Source organism: Aquarana catesbeiana, linkage group LG02, assembly GCF_042186555.1.
Source record: "Aquarana catesbeiana isolate 2022-GZ linkage group LG02, ASM4218655v1, whole genome shotgun sequence".
Lineage (NCBI taxonomy): Eukaryota > Metazoa > Chordata > Amphibia > Anura > Ranidae > Aquarana > Aquarana catesbeiana.
The window spans coordinates 325398229-325422419 of record NC_133325.1 but is presented as its reverse complement, the minus strand read 5'-3'; the positions used below and the strand labels follow the sequence as shown (position 1 = coordinate 325422419).

The window sequence follows — 24191 nt, the reverse complement described above, 5'->3', positions numbered from 1 at the left end:
CCCTTGAACAGTGCTAAAGCGCCGCTAAAACAAGCGGCGCTTTAGTGCTAATGCACGGGCGGCCCCTGTGTGAAAGGGGTCTATGTCAGCCTGTGTCTATTAGGGGCACAGGGCGACACTGAGAATTTGGTTTGGATTACTTCAAAAGGAACAGTAATATTTATCCACAACATCTCCCAGGAAATATATAAAGATTCTTCCTGGTTTGTTTGATTCTGAACTATACACGTTAATTGAAAAAGTTGGCCTCTGTCCCATCTGCAGGGACACAGGCACTGCACCAAATCTGACATCCGTGTCCCCGAATCCAAACTGTCTGTGTTTGGGGATCCGCACCCACCTGAATGTCAAATTGGGAGCAGTGGCTCTATCTGGGCAGCCACTGCATCCCAATTGACATGAATGGGACTGCCTACATGGGGATGCATGCAACATCTGTACATCCCCATGCCCGCATGGGCAACCATGGCCCTTGCACTGACGTATACTTAAAGTGGATTGTAACGGAATGTCCCACACTCCTTGAGTGCTTTTGTCATATACCACTTCCTCCCAGTCTGAATACAGATATCAGATATTCCAACTGCTCACAAGCACAAAACAAGACGATACTTGTTTAGCTGCTGAACATGGATGATACACAAATATATACATCAGGCTTACAGTAACAACTGTAACCAGAAACCTAATTAACATGAGCTAATTAACTAATCCCTTAAAGCAGCCGATGTGACTCCGTGCCTTCCGGAGCATTGTTATGATTAATCAGGATTTCACTACAGGTCAGACTTGTTATCACCGAGCTTCACACATTAGTATAAACACAGGACACCTTCTCACAATAGCAGGAGCTAATTACAATTAACAATACAAACAGTGATTCCCCCCCTCCTCAGCCTAGTAGGCAACAACCTATAGTAGGAGTAGATTGTCTGGCTCCTACCCAGTTCTAGAGGCCAATGTAATCAGCTCTCTCAACTAACATGTTGAGTTCAGAATCAAACAAACCAAGAATAGTATTTACATATATCCTGGGTGATATTGTGGATAAATATTACTGTCCCATTTTAAGCAATCCAAGACATACCCTTCCAGTCACCATTTCCAATATGTATAAGTAACACCACCTCAAGGGTCCCCAGGCATACAGCTCACAAAGCGCACTGTTCCCCCAAATGCCAGGGCCCATAATCGGTAGGCAAGAGGCTAGCATTCAGTCCCCTCCAAAAGCCTCTGTCACATGGATATAAACACCCCAAAAAAATTTAAATTAAGTCTCATATCTGTTACAGCAGAGGATGTCATTTCATCTGTGCCCAGTCTTGCCACGAAGAGTTGATCCAGCTCTCAGCAACCCTCTTATCTTTCTTCAGTAAGATAAAAACAGACACACAGAGAAATAGGAGTCTGTTCTTCCCCCTTGCTGTGGCTGACAGATGACTTTCTTATCTCATGCACCAGAGTGAGAGAGGCATTCTTTGTACTTCACATCCCCTCTCCTTTCTTCTCCAGCTCTCCCAGGATTGGCTGCTCCACACCTCAGCATGATTGGGCATGCTGAAGTCATGTAGTGACATTCCTGGGTTTTGACTGGATGATAGTGATCATGGGGCATAATCCATGAAATCAACAGAAGTTCAGTGTAAGAAATATTGATGCCTGGCCAAGGGGAGTGTAGAGGTGAGCGGGGAGTCTACTGACATCAAGACTCCACGCACCGAGCACTGGACAACAGACCTGCCCACAGAATCCGGAGTATTGCAGGCTCCAAACAGCTAAAGGGGAGATATTTGACAGGTAAGGATACATGCAGGAGGCATGTATATCCTTATAGATCAGCATTATGGAAGTAATTTAGAAATGATGAGAGTGGGTTTACATTCACTTTAAGTTTGCCTTAAAAAGCATACAGCCCCCACATGCCCATAGAGTGACAGACAGCTTCAGCCGCATGAACAAACTGCTCATTCACACTGTATGGGCCAGAGAACCCATGTGAACAAATCCGTAGTTGAACTGTTAAAAAAAAAAAAAAAATTGAAAAAAATTTTTTACTTTAATTTTGCAAATATTTTTATATCTTTTCACACTGCTGTTTTGGCTGGTTTGGAAGAAATGCCACTTTTGAGACACGGAAAGAAATTGAGGACGTAGACCCTCAGTCCTTTCTCTGTAGCCTCAGCTACACTCTGGATGGGTGAACAGGATGTAATCTGTGAAGAAGCTCCTGTTCATTCATTAACTGAACCATAGTAAACAGAGTTTACTATACTTCAGTTATGAATGAACACAGTGAGTGATCAGTACCACACTTGCATGGGTGAAATGCCTAAACCTCTATGTGCTGCCCATACGTTAGTCCTTGAACTAATATATAGGCAGCCCATAAAAGTCTACGCAGCTCATTGAGTGCAGTACTGGTTTCAGCAGCCTCAGAGCTCTTAAAAGCAAAGTTGCCACCATGGTCTTCTAGAAGATGAACCAAGCACCTATCAGATCTGTGGTCTGCATTGTTATTCATTGTAATCATTGGTAAGGGTAATGAAGGGAAATGTAAATGTTCCTGAAATCCCATTTTAGCCTTACTTTAAAGGAGAAGTATGGGTTTGGGGTTTTTTCCCCCATTATACTTACCTAGGTGGATGCAGCATCAGTCCGATGTTGCATCTGTACCCTGCCAATGGCTTTGTTCTCTCGGCTCCCCTAACAGAGAGCTGCTGACTGTCAGTCAGCATCTCTCCTGCTCTGCTCCTCCACGCTCATTTGAGCGCTGAGCTGTGGAGTGGTGTCGAGCGGCCGTCTCAGCGGCTCGCTGAGAGGCTGAGACAACCATCAGTCCAGGTACCTGGCGGATCCAGATTTCCAGAGTCGGGATGATGCGGTGCCTGGACTGATCTGTGTGACGTCAGCAAAGAGCAGACTTCAGACCGCTCTCTGCTGAAAAATGGGTCACAGGAGTGCAAAACGAATTGCACTCCTGTGACCCATAGGAGAAGCCCAGCCGAATGAGTTCAGGCTGGACTTCTCCTTTAAGGTAGTCATGACTAATATTTTTTGTTCTGCTCTCTTAAAGCCCACTGTTGGCTGACATTGCAGATCCGGTTCAGGCTCTGAAAAGATCCCGACCATGTGATTGGAATCCGTCGAGAAGCCTGGACTTCGAGCGGCTGAGAGGCAGAGCCAGCTACTCCTGCCCCCTCCACAGCCCAGTGCTCCAGTAAGTGCTGGAGGGTCAGAGTACAGAGCCGGTGACTGATACCGAGAACTGAGTAATCAGTGGTCTTTGGTCGTTCAGTTCTTGGTCTTAGAGGCGGCAGTGGACAGCTGCAGCTGGGATCGGTGCTGCAGCCATCTAGGTGAGTATGATTTAAATTTTTTTTAAAAAGCCATACTTCTCTTTTAAACAACCAAAAATATTTTTTTTAGTGTAGGTTCACTCTATACTGTTGAGAGCAATGAATTATTGCAGTGTGTTGTAGGTAAATACAGTGGGGGGCATTTATCAGGTAAATTAGTGAAAAATAAGCAGTTCAGGCTCACGCAATTAAGAAGTGGTCAGGTTTTATTTTGACATATAAAGACATTGTTTATTCTTTAAGATAGCAGATCTTCACTTTTTGAGATCAGGTCTGCTTTAAGGCCCCTCTCCCATGATGCCTTCTCTGCCAGTGGGGAAGGCAGGAACCTCACCTTTCTGACTCCCAGTGATTTTAAAGCTCAGTTAATTTACATCTTATCACCTTCCTCAGAAAGTGCATCAAATTTGCTAACAGATGTTCCTTAAATTACCCAATAGAAATTAAACTATGGTTAGATTGGAGTCCTTCATTAACCACCCGTCTTTTAAGTTTTCCTTGGTTCCCGGGAAATAGTATACACATTTCTATTGTACTGTAGACTAGTGAGACACTGATAATTATTTGTTTCCTCCTAAAACAGTCTGGTTTCCAAATATCTGAAAATTCTGATCATCACTAACCTATAACAAATCTCTTTTGAAGCATTTGTTTCAACTAGGCAAGACTTGCTATTGACTGCTATTCCCTCCTTGATTGTAACATCTCAGCCAGATGATACAACAATATGTTCTCAAATGCCATGAAATATAGTTTTCACGCCTGAACATTTTAATGATTTAACTATTTCAGTCAATCTTTTTAACCACATACAGCTAGCTATATTGTCCATTATTACAAAATTAGTTGGGACAGCTTGTTGGACACCTTTGATAATGTCTATGGGGTAGATTTAGTAAAGACAAATAGGCTGTTCAATTTGCAAGGCAAAGCTGAAAGTGAAGCTGACTTCCATTATCCGAACGCGTGCAAACAAAAGTGCTATTTATTTTATTTTTTTATACTTTGTCAGGAAAATGTTTACTAACCACTTCCGAAAGATGACTACAGCATGGCTCTGTTGTTCAGGGAGGGCATCCATAGGCGCCCCTGGGGGCGTGCATACAGCGTGCTCTGTGATCGCTGTGTCCCTTCGACACAGTTTATCCCAGATTGCAGTGTGTCTAATCACAGCTGATCACAATGTAAACAGACTTGCCAGTTATCAGCAGTACTTTCCTCACACGCTGTCACAGCGCAAGGAAAGGAGAGCCGGTAACCAGCAAGTGTGACAGGAGACATGTACACAGATAATCAGAGCACTAATCATCAGTGCCCTGATGATCAGTGCAGCCTCATCAGTGCCGCCTATCAGTGCCCATCAGTGCTTCCTCATCAGTGCCCATCAGTGCAGCATATCAGTGCCCACTAGTGCAGCCTCATCAGTGCACATCCGCGAAGAAGAAAAATTACTTATTTACAAAATGATATAACAGAAAGTAATAAAAAGTTCTGGTGTTTTTCATTTGTTTAGCAAACAATAAAAAACTCAGTGGCGAATAAATACCACCAAAAGAAAGGTCTAATGCCCCGTACACACGGTCGGATTTTCCGATGGAAAATGTTTGATCGGAACGTGTTGTCGGAAATTCCGACCGTGTGTGGGCTCCATCGGACATTTTCCATCGGATTTTCCAACACACAAAGTTGGAGAGCAGGAGATAAAATTTTCCGACAACAAAATCCGTTGTCGGAAATTCCGATCGTGTGTACACAAATCCGACGGACAAAGTGCCACGCATGCTCAGAATAAATAAAGAGATGAAAGCTATTGGCCACTGCCCCGTTTATAGTCCCGACGTATGTGTTTTACGTCACCGCGTTTAGAACGATCGGATTTTCCGACAACTTTGTGTGACCGTGTGTATGCAAGACAAGTTTGAGCCAACATCCGTCGGAAAAAATCCTAGGATTTTGTTGTCGGAATGTCCGAACAAAGTCCGACCGTGTGTACGCCCTATAATTGTTTAAAAAAAAATGATAAAAATGTCATATGGGTACAGTGCTGCATGACTGTGCATGAGAAAAAGAGAGTTTGGATTTGAATAGGATAAATCTGCAAGGGGCTACAAATGTTCTACTGGAGACTACATTTACCTAATTAAAAAAGTACAATTTGAGGTCAACAGATTCATTCTAAATTCTATGTAAAATAAACATGTGAGGAAAGAAATAAGGGAGCTTCCATTGCTAACTGCTGCTTTCAGAGCTGTAGTGTTAATGCTGACTTAACTGCCTATTGGACACTGACCTGAAACAATCATGCAGCTGGTAAAATCTAAAAATTCTGAACTTCCATCCTGCATCCTGCATACTGTAACCTTTGTGATCCTGGTAGTTCAGCCACTGTTATCAGTAGTTTTTTATTTTTGTTTTTTTTTTATTATTTTTTACCATGCTTTAATTTTTTTTCTAAAAATATGTTTTTAAATTATTTTTTACATTTTTGTTTAGGAGCCTCATTGGGGGTCTTTGGTGAGATATCAGGGATCTAAACAGACCTCTGATGTTTCAATTTTGAGACAGAGAATGGAGATTCAATCAAGCCCTCAATCTCCATCTCTGCAGTCTCAGCTTCACTAAATGAATGGACAGGAAGAGCTCTGTACAGAGCTTCCCATTCATTCACAAACTGAAGCATAGGAAACACAGTTTACTATGCCTCAATCATGAATGGACAGAGTCAGTGATCAGTACGGATCACAGACGCTCCATTCAGAAAATGAAGGGGCCAGTAAATTACACATTTATCGGCTCCTTCCCCACTCTTCATCTTGACAGATCCCCTGCAGCAGCTGGAGGGAGTGGGGGAACCCAGCAAAGCTGCAGGGGGGATGAGGGGGTAGGAGAGATCACCAGGGCCAGAAAAGAGCACATGGGGACAGCAGAAAGAAGCTGGTAAGGAGGAGCGTCAAGGGCGGCTGCATATGGAGGTATTGATGTCTCCATTTTTCTCCTGCTGCTAATTGCCTGCAGGAGGGAGAGGAGGAGAACCGGGCATTTCACGGCAGGAGAAAAATAGAGAGATCGGTTCCTCTATATGCAGCCACCCCCACTGCTCCTCCTACCCAGGTGTACAGGGGAGCCACATGGGCCCCCTGCGCTATGGGGCCCGGTCACAATTTTGACCCCTGTAGGTAAACCCTGCCATAGGCTCTATTAAAACCCTACATAAAATATATTAAGCCCAAATATTTTTCTTTTAGATTTGACCAGAGTGGAAAATAGTACAGTTTTTGCCAAGTTTTTATTTCTGATTGTGACAGTGCAGTTATCTTTGAAGGTGAAAGACACATAAAGCAATAAAAACTTTGTCCAAGGTTCTATCCCTTCCTCAATTTATTAAAAAAATAATTTGCTAGTGCATTCAGGTGCTAACATGCCTCTCTCCCAGCTAAAGAGCCCAGTCTGTCCTACTGCTAGGAATATACTGTAAGAGAATTGCCAGAAAGCCAGACCAAGGTATAGAAAATCCTCTTTCAGACTGCAAACCCCAGCACTATGGCCAGAAGTGTGTCAAGACTGATTTAAAGAGCTGCAGGCAGTTCACAGCTTTGCTGTTGTCATTACATCAAGAGCATTTGTTGCCTATCCCACAAGGGTATTGCTTTAACCAGCCTTACATTAAGTATTCCCTCAATACATTCAGATCGAAGATAGCACACTTGCAAACAAAAGTCATTTAGGTAGCCAGAACAGCTATACCTAGTTACTTAGAAACCAAAAAGGTAGAAGACACCAGTGCACAATTGCCTTGTGATTAGTTCAAAGAATCCACTATACAACTGGGCTTTAGCCACCGGAAATAATTGCTGCACATTCGACCAGCAGCATTTGAACATTATGGGTACCTTACGCAGAGATTTCAACTGACACAATAGGCAGGACAGGCAAACTGGTCCTTTTATGGTGCGTTCCTTCAGCATTACTAATGGGCTCAGTAGTGCTCACTACAGCTGACTTTGGTGGGAAAGTGGTAGCTTACTCACTTTCTTATAAAATAGGATTTGCTTAAGCTTTCCCCACTGGTATCTAGTTATTGGCCTACCACATGTATGCTGCCATTTTGATGTCAGAAGTAGGCAGGGCTACTACTACATGTATGCTACCACAAGTATGCTGCCACGGATTGCAACCAGAAAAGGAAAATTATGGTAAGTATTTGATGCAATTTTCTGTTTTTGTCAGTGTCTATGTTGGAGAGAAGCCACCTTACTTCCTATCTAGACAGGATGTGAAGGGAAATGTCCCCAACAGGGAGAAAAACACAAAAAAAACCTGACTCTAACATCTCCTTACTCTATTCAAAACATAAGAAAATGTTGGAGATGGCTTTAACCCCTTGCTGATGGGCACATACACGTACAGTATGCAACCTCACTTAAACGGGTCTTCTGCTGTGGGGCAGAATACTGTATGTGCATTCCGGTGTTTGCGCCGGGAGTGCGCTGCATATTGAGCTACCAGCATAGAGTTTCAGCTGTCACTGACAGTCCTGGGTCTCATACTAATATTCAGGAGCCAGGAGGACTGACTCTCTATCGCATGATTGCTGTGACAGACTATGATTGGCTATCAGTAATTGTACTGCCTGCCCCGTATACTTTATCCTCTTGAATGGAGAAAAAGATACATAGATTTTTTTCCTTGCTGGAAGAGTTAATGTAAACAAAAAAGTCTGTGTAAAAATTGATCTAGGTCAGCGTTAGGATCAAAGGTCGTGGTCATTGAGTTCAGCCTGCTGAGTTGAATGAAAAAAAACTACTAGTGTGTACCAGGCTTTAGGGGTTAAATATGTTCATGTGATACACAACCTCAGTCAGTCAGTAGGGTCACTGTTACTTCTAGGTATAGCATTACAGATTTCGGCATTTGCTTTACTGTTTACCGGCTTAGCTTTATTGTATACTAGGTCAGCACCATGCTAACTGGATAGGGGTAATGATGCTGATTCACTGACCAATTAGGGAGCTGACAGGTGACAACGTAGGGTGAAATGGAATTAGGAACTAAGGGGGTTATTTACGAAAGGCAAATCCACTTTGCACTACAAGTGCAAACTACAAGTGCAAAGTGCACTTGAAATTGCACGGAAAGTACACTTGGAAGTGCAGTCGCTGTAGATCCGAGGGGGACATGCAAGTAAAATAAAAAACAGCATTTTAGCTTGCACATGATTGGATGATAAAATCAGCAGAGCTTCCCCTCATTTCAGATCTACTCAGATTTACAGCAACTGCACTTCCAAGTGCACTTTCAGTGGAATTTCAAGTGCACTTTGGACTTGTAGTTTGCACTTGTAGTGCAAAGTGAATTTTCTTTTCGTAAATAACCCCCACTGTGTCACCTTTCTGTCTGTGCAATGTGTAAATCAGTGTATATCACAAGACTGGCAGAACATTTCAACTGTCTATATATGTGTTTGCTTTAATAGCCAATAGGATAGAATATGGTTTCATTCAATGTGTATTATTACAATGGTTGATGGATGTAAAAATGGAACACAAAGAGCTGAAAGCAGGTAAAAAAACTCGTAGATCACTCACACTTTGTGAGCAGGACCCCTTTATATTTCCACTTCAATATCCTTTCATAGTCCATGATGATCAGTTTGACAATGGCCTTGACAATGACCATGAAAACCATCTAAAGACAGATCCTGTCTTTAGATGGTGAGTTGACCATTGGCCAATACTTTTTGCAACTGAGGACCAGGCTTACTGAAACTTTAGGGAAAGGTGACTGCTGTTGCCAAATACATCAGATAGAAGGGTTACACTATCTAAGCTAGACCCATACCTCATAACATACCAACTCCTAAGCTCCACCCTCACTGCTTTTAAGTATTGTAAAATGTAATAACCGCTTATAGTGTAGTAATTCATGGAGACCATTCAGTTCACTGTAGTTTTGGTGATCACCACTTTTATCTGCAAAGAGTAAAATAAATCCTAATTGCATTGAGTCACTTCACTCTGCAATTCATCTGTGAGCATTTGTGTCCTTACAACTTCCTCCACTTATTTTTCTCATGGTCTTTTTCTACAGCAACAGTTCAGTTACAGAACACAGTGTTGATTGAAGTAGTATTAAAATTATTAACAAAACATTTGTTATGCTAAAAACTTAAAGTATTGCTGCGCTATTAAACATTAACCTATATAATATATTTATACAAATAACATATCTCTTATCCTGTAGATCAAATAAAACATGTGCCAATAATAGTTAATTTAATTTGAATTCTTCTTATAGTAGTCCAGATAAACACATCCAGTGCTTCAGTACAATCAAGTGAAATGCCCCGTACACACGATCGGACTTTCCGACAACAAAACCAGAATTTTGTTTGAAGGGTGTTGGCTCAAACTTGTCTTGCATACGCACGGTCACACAAATGTTGGCCAACAATTACGAACGTAGTGATGTACTAGACATACTACGTGGTTTTTCAGCTCTTTAGCACCACCCTTTGGGCTCCTTCTAATTTTGTGTTAGTAGAAGTTTGGTGAGTGTTGATTCGCGCTTTTTTTTTGCGTTTTTCAGTTTGTGCTTTTCAGTTAGTTTCTGAACGGCTGTTCGTCAACCAGAAATGTTTTGTGGAATCGGAGGAGATAACATGTTATTTATTATTAGCCTTGGAGTTAGTGCTTTGACATTATTTTTTTGGTTGAATAATGATTTGATTTGGTATATTTTCTTTATTTTTGGATGCATAGAATGTACATTTTGGTTAAGTTCTATTGGCAGATAGCATGCCTTTTTTTTTTTTTTTTTTTTTATGCACAAGTAAAAAAAAAAACTTAATAATATTATTCTTGATATCACTAGAAATAAAAGCCTTTGAAAATTTGTTTGCAATAACTCCATCAGTATCACCAGCAAAGCAGCTTCATTATTATTCCATTAAAGAAGAAGAGAACTGTGCGCTGCATTTGGAGATTTCATAATTTGCCACGTCACGAATGTTAATTCTCCATTACAAACGCTAGTTTACAAAACCGACCGCTTCTGCTCCCAAGCATGCATGTTTGTACTTTGGACTTTTGTCCGACGGACTTGTGTACACACGATCAGAAAGCCCAACAACACACATTTGTTGATGGAAAATTTGAGAACATGCTAGCCAACATTTGTTGGCAGAAAGTCCGACAACAATTGTCCGATGGAGCATACACGCGGTCGGACTTTTCCGCCAACAAGCTCACATCCAACATTTCCCATCTAAAAATTTGATCGTGTGTACGGGGCATAAGTTTAACTGAAACTTAAAAATAAAGATGTGGCTTGCTGAATCTTCACAAGACCTCAATCGTATTTTATATTAACTCCCCCATTAGGTACGCACTCACCTCATGAAGTGTGACCTCACAGTTAAGTTTGGTCAAAAACAGCTTTTTAGTCACCCTGAACTAATAAATCGTGTTTTCCTCCTTCCCGCCCTGTCAGTTTTTCTCCACCATTGCTCGATATTTATGAAAAGAAAAGGAGCTCCAAATAGTGCTTAAATCTTTTAAAACCAGTAACGTTTATTAAAATGATGGTATCAAACTCACATTTATAAGGTGCTCCAGTGCACCAACTTTATACAGCATGTAAACGTGTAGAGTCCATGATACTGCAACAAATTTGTGCCGATCCAAGGGAATACAAAGCGTCTCATCAGAACATCTGATGGACTAGGTTGGACTTGATGGACTTGTGTCTTTTTTCAACCTCACCTACTATGTAACTATCTGCCCGTCCCCTACGAGTTACGCCACAGGGTCACGTGACTCATCAGGGGGATTCCTATTATTAGACAAGACGCTCACTTCTTTTATCCTATTCCCGCTCCACCAATTCAATTTTTTGTCTGTGTTGCGGCAATGTGTTAATACTACAGCCTGCTTCTCACATAGAGCAGACCCACACCCAGGACTAATGAGGTCAATCAACCCAATTTCAATCTGTTTGTGTATAAAAATATGCAGAAAAAGGACTGAATAAAAAGGAAGAAAAATATCTAGTTCCATCTGTATGTAGGTTACCAATCATTTATTATGTCCCCAAAATACATAAAGACAAAAGTAACACACCGAGCAGACCTATTATTAATGGGATAGATTCCCTTTCTGCTCGATTAGGGGAATACATAGATCTGCACCTACAAACATTGATATTGACAAGAGCTTTTTTAAAAGACGCTAAACATGTGTTGCAATTATTACAGGAATTAGAGGAGGGTGAGGACACAGTGATGGGGACAGCAGATGTGTCATCGCTTTATACTAATATAGACCATGAAGGGGCCATTAAACCAGTAAGATGGGCACTCAAAAAATATGGGGAATGCAATAAAAAACAAAGGAAGTTTATCCTAAAGAGTTTAAAATTTTGGTATGAGGGCACATATTATTCACAAATTAAGGGGGTTGCGATGGGCGCAAAGTTTGCACCAAGCGTAGCCAACCTGTATATGGCAAAATGGGAGGAGAAGAGCCTATTATTGAAATATAATAATAATTTAACTCTTTATAAACATTATATAGGCAATATAATTATCATATGGAAAGGTGATATGGTAGAGCTCAGATTCCTTTTTAGAGAACCTCAATATCAATGACAGAAATATCACATTAACCTGGGAAATTAGCAATAAAAAAATATACACTTTTTAGACTTAGTAATAGAAAATAACAATAACATTTTGATTGCAAAAATGTTCTTTAAGGATGATTCATATATACCCAAAACCTGTTGTCCCCATAGAAGTTGGCTAAGTAATATCCCTAGAGGTCAATACATGAGGATCAAGGGAAATTCTACTAGGGAAATTGATTTCCATGACCAGACAGCCAAATTAACTGATGTGTTTCTGGAAAAGGGGTATGATAAAGATTTCCTATACAAAGAATGGGCTAAGGTTAAAAATATATCGAGACTGAAATTAATAGAAAATAAAGAAACACCTGAGAAGGAAAAAATGGAATACACTGTTGTGATGGATTATAATATCCAACACAAGGCAGCAGAGAAAATTATAAATAGACATTGGGATATTTTAAAACAAGACACTCATATAGGTTCCTCCCTTCCAAACATACCTAGCTACATTTACAAAAAAGCCCCTAACCTTAGAGACATGGTTGTAAATAATATAGCACATCCGCCCATGAATGGCAAACCCATGTTTTGGGATATGAAAGGTTTTTATGGATGTGGTAGGTGTCACTGCTGCACAAAGATCCCAAAAATTAAAAAGAAAGGAATTCATTAACCCCATTAATCAAAGAACATATGTTATAAGGGATTTTATATCATGTGACACTAAGGGGGTAGTTCATGCCCTAAAATGCCCATGCGATCTCATCTACATAGGTAGAACAAAAAGACATTTAAAAGACTGAATAAAAGAGCACATCTGTAATGTGGGTATAGCTTATGAAAAACATAATCTTTTCCTACAGTTAAAGAAAGTTCATAATAGAGACTATAGGGGGCTACAATTTTGGGGTATAGAAGCCCTAAAAAAAACATTGGAGGGGACAAAATGGGGTTAGGGAGATAAGTAAAAGGGAATCATGGTGGATCCATGAATTATCTGCTATGGCACCACAGGGATTAAACAAGTAATTTGTTTTAGGCTGTTTTCTGAGTAATTATTAATAACCAGGTTAAATGATCAGTAGGGGGTTTATTTTAAACTCAAAATATTGTATATTATAAGTATTGTGATATAATAATTTTAATTAGTATTATATTGTATGTTTTTTCGCTATAACATATTGAAATGGTGAAATATTGTATTATGTTAACCTACTGCACAACAACAACATTGGGGCACCATCTTTATTAATTTCCACATACACCAGCAGATTGAAATTGGGTTCATTGACCTCATTAGTCCTGGGTTTGGGTCTGCTTTATGTGAGAAGCAGGCTGTAGTATTAACACATTGACGCAACACGGACCAAAAATCAAATTGCTGGAGCGCAAATAGAATAAAAGGAGAGAGTGTCTAACAATAGGAATCCCCCTGATGAGTCACGTGACCCTGTGACGTAACGCGCAAGGGACGGGCAGATGTTCTGATGAGACACTTTGTATTCCCTCGGATCAGCACAAATTTGTTTTGTGGACTCTACACTTTTACATGCTGTATAAAGTTGGGGCAGCTTATAAATGTGAGTTTGATATCATCATTTTAATAAACGTTACTGGTTTTAAAAGAGTTAAGCACTATTTGGAGCTCCTTTTCTTTTCATATGTATGGAGCAATGGTGGAGAAAAACTGACAGGACAGGAAGGAGGAGAACACGATTTGTTAGTTCAGGGTGACTAAAAAGCTGTTTTTGACCAAACTTAAATGTGAGGTCACACTTCATGAGGTGAGCGCATACTTAATGTGGGAGCACTGTGGTGAATTAATATAAAGCACGATTGAGGATTTGTGAAGATTCAGCAAGCCACATCTTTATTTTTGAGTTTCATTTAAACTTTCACTTGCCCTTAAGCACTGGATGTGTTTATTTGGACTACTATAAGAAGAATTCTAATTAAGATAACTTGTTCTGATCTACACAATAAGAGATATGGTACTTGTATAAATATATTATATAAGTTTATGTTTAATAGCACAGCAATACTTTAAGTTATGTTTTGCACATTTATATTGGGTGCGTGTTCCTTGCTGCCCACTTAATATAGTGAAACAGACATTTTAGTTGCTTGCAAGGTTTTATTTGATTTGTTATGCCAATGAAGCTGTGCAACATGAGGACAGAGGACTCCTCTGTGCTTCAGACTTTATAACAGGGATGGATTACGGCAGAACTGGGCTGAAAGGTAGCAGCTTTGCTCCCACAACCCCTTGGATTGACACTGATAGGGATTGCAATAGACACAGAGAACCCACCCCATTTGCATTGTCTGTACTAGTATGGCCTGCAAGTGCATCCTACTTTATAAAGTCAAGGCAGGTGCATAGCTTTGACCAATTGTGCTATTTCCTGGTTTATTGTGGCGCTTGAAACATGTAACTTGTTGCCTTGTTGATGATCCTACTCTGGTTTAGAAGTAAAACTTTGTAGTAAAGATCTCACACACCAATGATTAGGCTGCTTGCTGGTAATTTGGTCATTTCAGTGTGGCAGAACTCACATTTCATAATAAAGATGAATTTCTACAAGCTATTAGATGATTTTTCATACAATACTTTTGTGTTATTTACTGTTGTCTATAAATTCAACATATTCCTTTTGGATACAAAAATTCAATTAAGGGTTATGAAATAAGTTGAACAAAAAGTTTCGTATATCATGGTTTAGCACTTTATTACAGATGGTAACCCAGTCGTATACCAACTAACAAAATGTTTAGACTCTGCCATTAAAGAAGATAAAAAAAATCTAGAAACCTACCTGCAGCGGCCTCTAAAATTGTTGGGTTACAGCCAAATCCCTGCCAGTTCTAACAGGCAAAGCTCCAACATTTCTGAACAGACAAGTCCCCCACATCCCTTCTGCCCATCACTATAATGGGTAGCTATTCTGGCTAATACAAATGTGCAGGAGGGGCAAGTTTTGGCGCTGAGAGATCTGCCTGTGATAATGAGTGTTTGGAAAGCTGCTGCAGGCATGTGCAAGCACCTCTACATGACTGTTACATTGGAAAAAGACCTATATTATTATTTCTTACATGTTCCCATTCACATAGCATAACCTAAAGATATTTTAAAAATGCTGCTTACCTTTTCACTGGATGAAAACTCGTACCTAGGCCTTTTACTTCTAGTAATGTTAAGGAGGGGGCTGAGGAGTTATGTCTACCCTAATTAACCCTGTCTGTACTGTGCTTGCAGATGTTCATATTTAGGGATGGGCTCAGTGTTTGTTTGGAACATAAGTAATGTTTACGATGTTCAGCATGAATGAACGTGACAGTTTCTGGCTGTCAATGGTTGCTAAGGAGCCAGAAGGTTATTGCACCTGCTGCATCTTTACCAATCACTGACATCACCCAGCCCATTCACTCAAATGGCTGGGAATTCCCGGCCACGTCAGCAAATGAGCGGGGATCAGAGGGGGCTCAAAAATGCCCATGGCGATATCCACCACTATCCCCGCCCCTTCCCTTATATAGCTGATGACAGCTTGGGGAGAAGTCATTTGGCTAGTGGTGCTGTTTAGATTAGTCATATGCACTGGGTCCTAATTTTTTTTTTTTTTAGTAAGTCAGAGGGTAGTGGGCAACATTATTGATGATGAACTTACAACAAGGGACTTTTTTAAGATTTTTTTTTTAAATAAAAGGCTTTCCAAACGTTTTGGTTTCTTTATTTGTAGGGTGATTTTTTTTTTGTGAATGAGTAGGAGGACTATGTAAATGAGGCTTCCAGATTCTGATAAGCCCCTAGTAAGCAGACTCCGTTACAACCACTGACCAGGGTTGTGTGAAAGAGGCCCTTTTTTTCATCAATATGGCACCCCTTCCCCCCATGTTGGAAGCATGTTAAAGGTTATATGGGCTGGCATAGTTTGGAAATGGGGGGGGGGGGGGGGGGGCAGCCAGGGTCTGGCATTTTTAGGACCTCACTCATTTTTTTTTTTTGCATGAAGTAACCCCTTAAAATTTATACCTGTCTCAAAAGGTTTTCTTACTGTAGGACATGTTAAAGTAAAAATTACATTTACAAAAAAAAAAAAACAGCACACAGATCCCCTTCCAAAATACATGGTAGACCCATGAATGAGTCTGTGTGCTGTTTTTTTTTACAAAAAAGGAGCTGGCGATGAAATGTAATTTTCCAAAAAAATCAAACACATTTTTTCTTTGTAAATGTCAGTGCTGCTGCAGCATTTTCTGCACATCACATTTGCAACCCTTGACAGGCAGGATTAGGGCACTTCCTAGAATTATTATTTAAAAGAATTGAGAATGTTTAATGTTTCACTTTAAGCATTTAAAAAATTACTGCTCATGGCAAATTAGAATTTTTAATTATTTTTTGCAATGGTACACGTTCCTCAGGGCAGTGCCCCCCCCCCCCCACCCCATGCTATTTGTTGACACACACACATCTATTAAGCCAATTAAATTGGCATTTTTAAATTGGTAGTTTGGTTCCAACTGATTTCAATGGGGTTTGGGTTCAACATCCAAATCTTTTTGAAGTTTGCCAAACCTGATTGAACTGAACCCAGGGCAGTTCAGCTCATTCACGTTCATGATCAGTTGTACATTAGATGTGCATACTGTCTGTCCTAGCAAAAGGTGTTAGGGCTTGAATGGTGCATTTTATATTAATGCATGTTTATACAAATCTGTCCATAAAATATATCCCCTAATTGCACATTGCAAGTTAGTCTAAACAATAACAGTGGTCTCTAGAGTGCTATGTCTAAACCTGTTCCAAAAAACAACTGGAAAGGTAAAAAAAAATGTTTTAATTATTTTTAGGTCCACTGCATGAATGGGAACACATAACAAAAATACAGTATAATAGGGGTTTTTCACATTTGACTGCAAAGGAGTAAATACACTTTAAGGGTACATCTAGCCCAAGAACTGAAGAGGAAGAGCATGCTTGGGCTGCTTAGAGGAGTCATTAGACTCCTGTATTTCAAGTAACATTTGGAAATGTCTTCTTTCTCTGCAGGATTTGCAGTGGAGTGACAGCATACAAGGTTTTTTACATCAAATAATGGAGCACATTCTGGCTTAATTGGAATAGTAATGATTTATTATGGACAAGAATGGGTGAAGTCTACAGGATATTATTACAATATGCCTAAGCAGCATTATCTTTACATATAGTGCGGCATGCTTCATCATACTGCAGTGTGCCCATTCTCTATGACATAGTTTAACACTTTTATTGTGGGTGCATTTATGTCTCTTGCTTTTCAGTCAAGATAAGCCAATCGTCAAAGTTCAAAGTCCATCTTAAATAATTGTTTATTAAACATTAAGCTTCTAATGGAATGGCACTGCATTATCTTACATATAACATACTAGAGCTGAAATACTGTGGGACACAGCCTTAGATGTTTAAAGAGATTATTTAATGCAATGTCTTAGTGGAACATATATTAGATATGTCTCCTTATTAAATTATCCATGCATTAACCTTCCCATCTCCCTGGTATTTGTATTCCTGAGCTTTTATCTAATTTGAGGATAACCACTGCAAGTTTTGACTGAAACAAATATAAATACATGTAATTTGATTGCAACTTACCTACAATGAGGCTGAGGGCATAGCCAATTGGTGCTTGAGCCCAAGCCAGCCCATAGCCTGACACATATACGGCTTCTGCTGTTCCATTGATATAGCCTCCACCAACCCATGTTGCTAATGAAAGAGATTAGATATAACAATTTGAATCAAATATCATTTCACAATTATGCACTCATATGAAATGTGATAGCATAGTTAGTAACAGACAATTACAACTTTTTTTTAAAGGAAATCTTTTCTTTTTTTGAATGTTTAGGACTAATATTTATGCAACATGATAACATATAGTTGATCATTGAATATAGTCATACATTTCTAAAAAGAGCAATACTTTAACATCACTAACTTAAAATCAACAGGTATGTAATATATTTTAATAGATTACTTGCACTGTAAATATGTAACTAGCTATTAAAACTTAAGCCAGACTTAACACTGGCACAACAAACACAGTCACAGTTAGCTTATTTTTACTTATGTCACTGTTGTCACTTGATCAAATATTCTGAGGATAATAAATTATTTAAATTTTTAATGATAATTGACAAAAGATATTTTTGCTGTAAATGCAAACATACACACAAAGTACCACATATTAACACAGAAAAACACACAAAGATTCACATCAATCCTTGGAGACACACATAAGCACAGTAACCTACAAGTTCAGTGATACACTAAAACACAAATAGGGAAATTTACTGAAACCAGAGCCCTCAGAATTTGGTGCAGCTGTGTATGGTAGCCAATCAGCTTCTAACTTCAGCTTGTTTAACCACTTAGAGACCAGCCGCCGCAGTTGTACTGCGGCAGGTTGGCTCTCCTGCGTGAACCGCTGTCATTGTATGCCTGCTCGCGCAGGCACAGTGGCGGGCACACGCCGACAGCTTGCCTTTGCGCCCGCTGCACACTGGGGGAGCATGCCCACGATCCCCTAGTACAGAGGCAGAATGGGGATCTGCCTTTGTAAACAAGGCGGATCCCCATTCTGACAGGAGACATGACAGAGATCTTCTGGGAACAGTGATCTCTGTCATGTGCCAGGCAGCCCTTCCCCCTACAGTTAGAACACACCTAGGGAACACAGTTAACCCCTTGATTGCCCCCTAGTGTTAACCCCTTCCCTGCCAGTGTCATTTTTACATTGTCAGTGCATTTTTTTAGCACTGATCAATGTAATAATGTCACTGGTCCCCAAAGTGTAATTTGGGGTCAGATCACCGGCAAATTACCAGTAAAAACAATAAAAAGTCTCTAAATCTATCCCATAGTTTGTAGACACGGTAACTTTGTAACCAATCAATATACACCTATTGCGATTTTTTTTGTTTACCAAAAATATGTAGAAGAATATATATATCTGCCTAAATTGATGAATACAATTGTTTTTTTTTTTTTATATATTTTTTATGGATATGTTTTTTTTAGCAAAAAGTTCAAGAAAATGTTTTTTTTTCAAAATTGTCACTCTGTTTGTTTATAGCACAAACAATAAAAACTGCAGAGGTGTTCAAGTACCACCAAAAGAAAGCTCTATTTGTGGGAAAAAAAAGGACATCAATTTTTTTTTTATACAACGTCACATGACCGTGCAGTTGTCAGTTAAAGCAACGCAGTGCCATATCACAAAAAATGGCCCTGTGATTAAGGGGCCAAATCTTTCCGGTCCTTAAGTGGTTAATTAAGCTTTGACAATAAAACCTGGGAGCTGATTGGTTTCCAAAGGCACACACAAGGATTTAAAGTGCAAGACACTGACACACACAGGCAAACACATACAGTGACAAACAATCATACACACACTAAACCATATTAAAATATGTCTTTACTCAGTAGTCATCTTGTCCTTATGATGCATACTCCACTTTAGGAAGCCATTTATTAGGGGCCAAATCTTTCCGGTCCTTAAGTGGTTAATTAAGCTTTGACAATAAAACCTGGGAGCTGATTGATTTCCAAAGGCACACACAAGGATTTAAAGTGCAAGACACTGACACACACAGGCAAACACATACAGTGACAAACAATCATACACACACTAAACCATATTAAAATATGTCTTTACTCAGTAGTCATCTTGTCCTTATGATGCATACTCCACTTTAGGAAGCCATTTATTTAGTTTTTATACTAGCACAGCACTCTCTTCCCTTCAACAAACCAATCAATTAATAAAGTATTTCTATTTTGTTATATGTCTTTAATTGATGTCTCCATTGAGCAAAAGAAAAAAAAGGCTCTTTAGTAAATTGTGTCTTTAATAATCAGACATAAAAATGTGTATTTCTAAGAGCCAAATTTAGTAAATGACTCACCTGACAGTAAGTAATGTACAGAGCATGTAACAAGTTTAAGCCAAGGAATGTTTCCTTACCAGTCATAGTAAAAGCACCAACTAGCAATCCAATGTCTCTGCCACCCACAAAAATTCCTTCTCTAGGATCTCCATCCCCACGAGAGTTCTTAGTTCTCCAGGCGGCCCATATACCGACAAACAGAATAGCCAAATAAAACAAGATTATAGCAATTAGCCCCTCCACGTGGAAAGCCATCTTCTTCCAGAGCCTTGTCTGGCTATTTCATTAATAACTCTGAGAAGGTGCAGTACATTCGTCCTCCGTGCATGTAGAACTGCCAACAAAAAAAAAAACAGATATCATCCACTTAAAAGAAATTTGTTCCTTTCTTTGCTTTTCTAAAATGTCACTGATGAATATCAACAAGTCAGTCACCTGTAGCCGCAGACCTGTAGATAAATGCCCTGCTTGACTGATATGATTTTTCTTTATCATTCATTCACAAGCAAAAGAAATCCTATCCCCTTTAATAGTGTGTATCAGCAGGGACCAATATTTTAACTGTGATTTACGTATCACTTCATTCAAATTAATAGGACAAGCTGTTTTATGTATTTTAAATTCCATAGAAATACATACGTGTAACTATACGATTTTTCTATTTTCACTCAGTACTAATTTATCTCTGTCTTTATGTATTTTAAATTCCATAGAAATACATACGTGCAACTATACGATTTTTCTATTTTCACTCAGTACTAATTTATCTCTGTCTATTCCTTCGAAGAAGGATTTTGTTTTATTAAAGATTAGAATTTACAATGATCATTTTGTAAGATCAATTTCTAACATTATAAGGCTAATTAAAAATCTAGACATATATAACATTTCAAGAGCATCATTATTCGTATCCTGGAATAGCTAACTATTTTGCTTTTGTATTTAGATTGATGTAGATGCCCCTATAAAAGTTTAACCTATCATCTTAATTTAAAGATGACAGAAATTAATAAAAAACAGTAGATAATGCATTAATAGAGTACTTACATCACACATAGGTTTTCTCATACAGTTGGTTAAAGGGCTCTTGAAAGCAGCATCATCCACCTGCAGCCTCAGAGTCACAAGGCTGTGCTATTTCCCTGCTCTCCCTCTCATTGTACACACCCTGCTTCACAGGCAAGCACACAATCCCCCTGCTGCTTCTCTGCTCCACAATCCACTTCTCAGTGAAGTAAAACAAGAAATCCACCCCCTATGAGCTGCAGACAGCTTCACTCTGTCAACTCATGCTGTCAAGGGCCCAGAGCAAAAATGCAATCCTTTCTGTTTTTATCTTATAAATGCAGAAGTGAACATGCACAAATGCAGAATGAAATGGTTTTAAAATCTTATGGGAATGCTTAAAGTCAGCATTGTTGTTATGCTGATTGGGTTTGGGCATTGGAACTGTCCTGGGTGCTGTTCTCTTAAGTGGAAGTCACTTAAACAAAGCATCTAGTTCATTAAGGGGGTGGGAGCTAGAATAATGATATTCTATCCTTTTCATAGTAGAAACAGGCAAAGTCATATGACCTAGGGTATCCCATGCTTTACAAGAATATATAGATACCTTTAGTTGGTTACCGCTTACTGCCAAAATGTTGTATGAACCGAGTCACTCCCACTATTTAAGAATTGTCCAAGTCTGCTTTCTTACCTGAAGATCTTTGACATACAACTGTTCCTCAAGCAAAATGATTCTTGGTCTTGGGTATCTTCTTGAACTTCCTCATAGTCCTTAGTTCACCTTTTGGTGAATATTAGAGAGCACTTAGATAAAGATTACCATCTGTGTTTTTGCTTACTGGACATGCTACTGATAACTGGAACTCGCTTGCAAGGGTCTTGGTTTTATTAAAAGAAATTTCTTTTAAAGCTGGACCTTAGTTCGTCAGAGCATCCATTTTGGACGTCAGAAGGTGCTATATGGAATTGCAGTGGAATAAATTAATAGTTATGGGGGAAGGGGTGCATATAGGACAGGGGCAGTAAAATTAAAAAAACAATGTGATGAAAATAGAGAAGAGTATCGTCATAAGCTTAAAATAGCTCTGGCACACCTCAGGAAATATACGTCCACTCCTGCATGACTTTTAATGAATCTTCTTTAGATGACGCACTGCAGAATCTCCCCACCTCTTGAGTCATTTAACTGATTGATAAGCGGACGGTCTTCTCTGAATGGTTCTTCTGTGGATGCACTTTTGAGACTCAGCTGCTTTATACAAGTGACTGATTGATTGCATGCTGTAATAAAATGAACTAGAGGAAGAGATCAACACATCTTGTAGCCAGAATTGCCATGTACAAACTGGGAGATGTCACTTATTAACTTAGCAATGGAAAAGTGTTAACAAGCCCAGGCCATTAGAAAATTTCTCTATTTGGAGTCAAATTTTTTTTTACTTTCAGTTCATCCAGGACATGTTTAATGCATTCATTTGTCTATGGGTAAATGAAAAATGGGACATTAGTGGATTGATGGTACATGCCAGCCCTTGATAGAAAATAAGCTTAAGGCATGACTAAACTCATACAATCTAGTGAAATGTAATTTGTACATAAATTTCATTAATCTATAAAAACCTCTCTGAATTTATTGCATCAAACATTTTCCACACTAATTTCACCCTAAATGTGTATAATTGCACTGCAGTTTTTATGCAGATATTCAGACTTTTCCATGACAATATTTTATCAGCAGCTAAATATGTGTATAAAATTTTGTAGCAAAACATATTAAAAATAAATAAGGTATTATACCACAAAAACTGGTCCAAAAAGATTTGTACACCCAATCTTCAAGTACCACCACTGCGCCAAAAGTAATCTAAATGTGTAACAGCTGCTACTTTAAATAAAATAAAGATAAACAAGCATTTACAGTATAAACTAAAGTAAATAGGAGCGTTAAGCAGTATAAATAAATAAACCCACTGACAGGTGATGATCAACACTAATACATAAATAAACAATTAATAGTAAAGTTTGTGCAAAAATAGTCCATACATGAGACTGCATTGTCTCAAACAAGGAAGGCTGAATATATCCTGATGTGAAATCTTCAAAACTTTCACCACACCGCGTGCACTCAGTGTTTCCACCCCCTTTTGGTTAAACTCTCACCGAATGGCGATGCCTTGCACTCTCATGCTCGGCAAAACAGCTTCAACCCTTACAGGGTTAAATATCCACCGATATCCAGACGTGACACCCAATATCATGGACTCTCCATATATAATGAAACAAAGTGCTCTAATAGTGCAGTATCGTTGTAAAAGGTTTATTCTATTAAAACAGCTTCAAACATTGCACTCATATAAGCTTAAATCAATGAAGCCTTGAGTCATCCACTTGCAGCAGCAAGTACTGGTGTAATGTGGTCTCAGTGGACACAGCATAGGTGAACTGAATCTCACCAGCGAACGATCATGATCCTCTGCGCGTCACTTCCGGTATAGCATCAAGCGTAAAAAACTGGTTGCCGTACAGCCACGTCCCGACGTTTCGTCATAACGACTTACTCATGAGATTGCTTTTTTAATAGAATAAACTTTATACAACGATACTGCACTATTGGAGCACTTTGTTTCATTATATATGGAGAGTCCATGATATCGGGTGTCACGTCTGGATATCGTTGGATATTTAACCCTGTAAAGGTTGATGCTGTTTTGCCGAGCATGAGAGTGCAAGGCATCGCCATTCGGTAAGCGGTTATCCAAAGGGGAGTGGAAACACAGAGTTCCCCCCCGGGGTGGGGGGGTGGGTGGGGGGATGTTTAAAGTTTTGAAGATTTCACATCAGGAAATATTCAGCTTTCCTTGTTTGAGACAATCCAGTCTCATGTATGGACTATTTTTGCACAAACTTTATTATTTATTTATGTATTAGTGTTGATCATTAGCACCTGTCGCTGGGTTTATTAATTTATACTGTTTAACGCTACTATTTCGTTTATACTGTAAATGCTTATATTCAGCTTTCCTTGTTTGAGACAATCCAGTCTTATGTATGGACTATATTTGCTAAAAACTTTATTATTAATTGTTTATTTATGTATAAGTGTTGATCACTATCACCTGTCACTGGGTTTATTTATTTATACTGTTTAGCGCTACTATTTCGTTTATATTGTAAATGCTTATTTAAAGGTATTATACCAACTTACATAAACAGGCCCCATAATGTAGAAATAAGAGCTTCTAATAAAGCACTAAATTGTTTTTGAACTAT

At 39.1% G+C, this 24191-nt stretch overlaps 1 protein-coding gene across 1 annotated transcript in view; it reads right to left on the bottom strand.

Moving 5' to 3' along the window:
- Nucleotides 1–21378, bottom strand: part of SLC5A7 (solute carrier family 5 member 7) — a 107816-nt gene extending 86438 nt beyond the window's left edge. The window contains exons 1-3 of the mRNA XM_073614797.1: nt 20961–21378; nt 19991–20247; nt 17617–17730 (exon numbers count right to left, since the gene is read on the bottom strand). Coding sequence (XP_073470898.1) covers nt 17617–17730; nt 19991–20168 — 292 coding nt within the window. The 5' untranslated portion in view covers nt 20169–20247; nt 20961–21378. The remainder of the gene's footprint in view (nt 1–17616; nt 17731–19990; nt 20248–20960) is intronic.
- Between the last annotated feature and the right edge of the window lie 2813 nt (nt 21379–24191).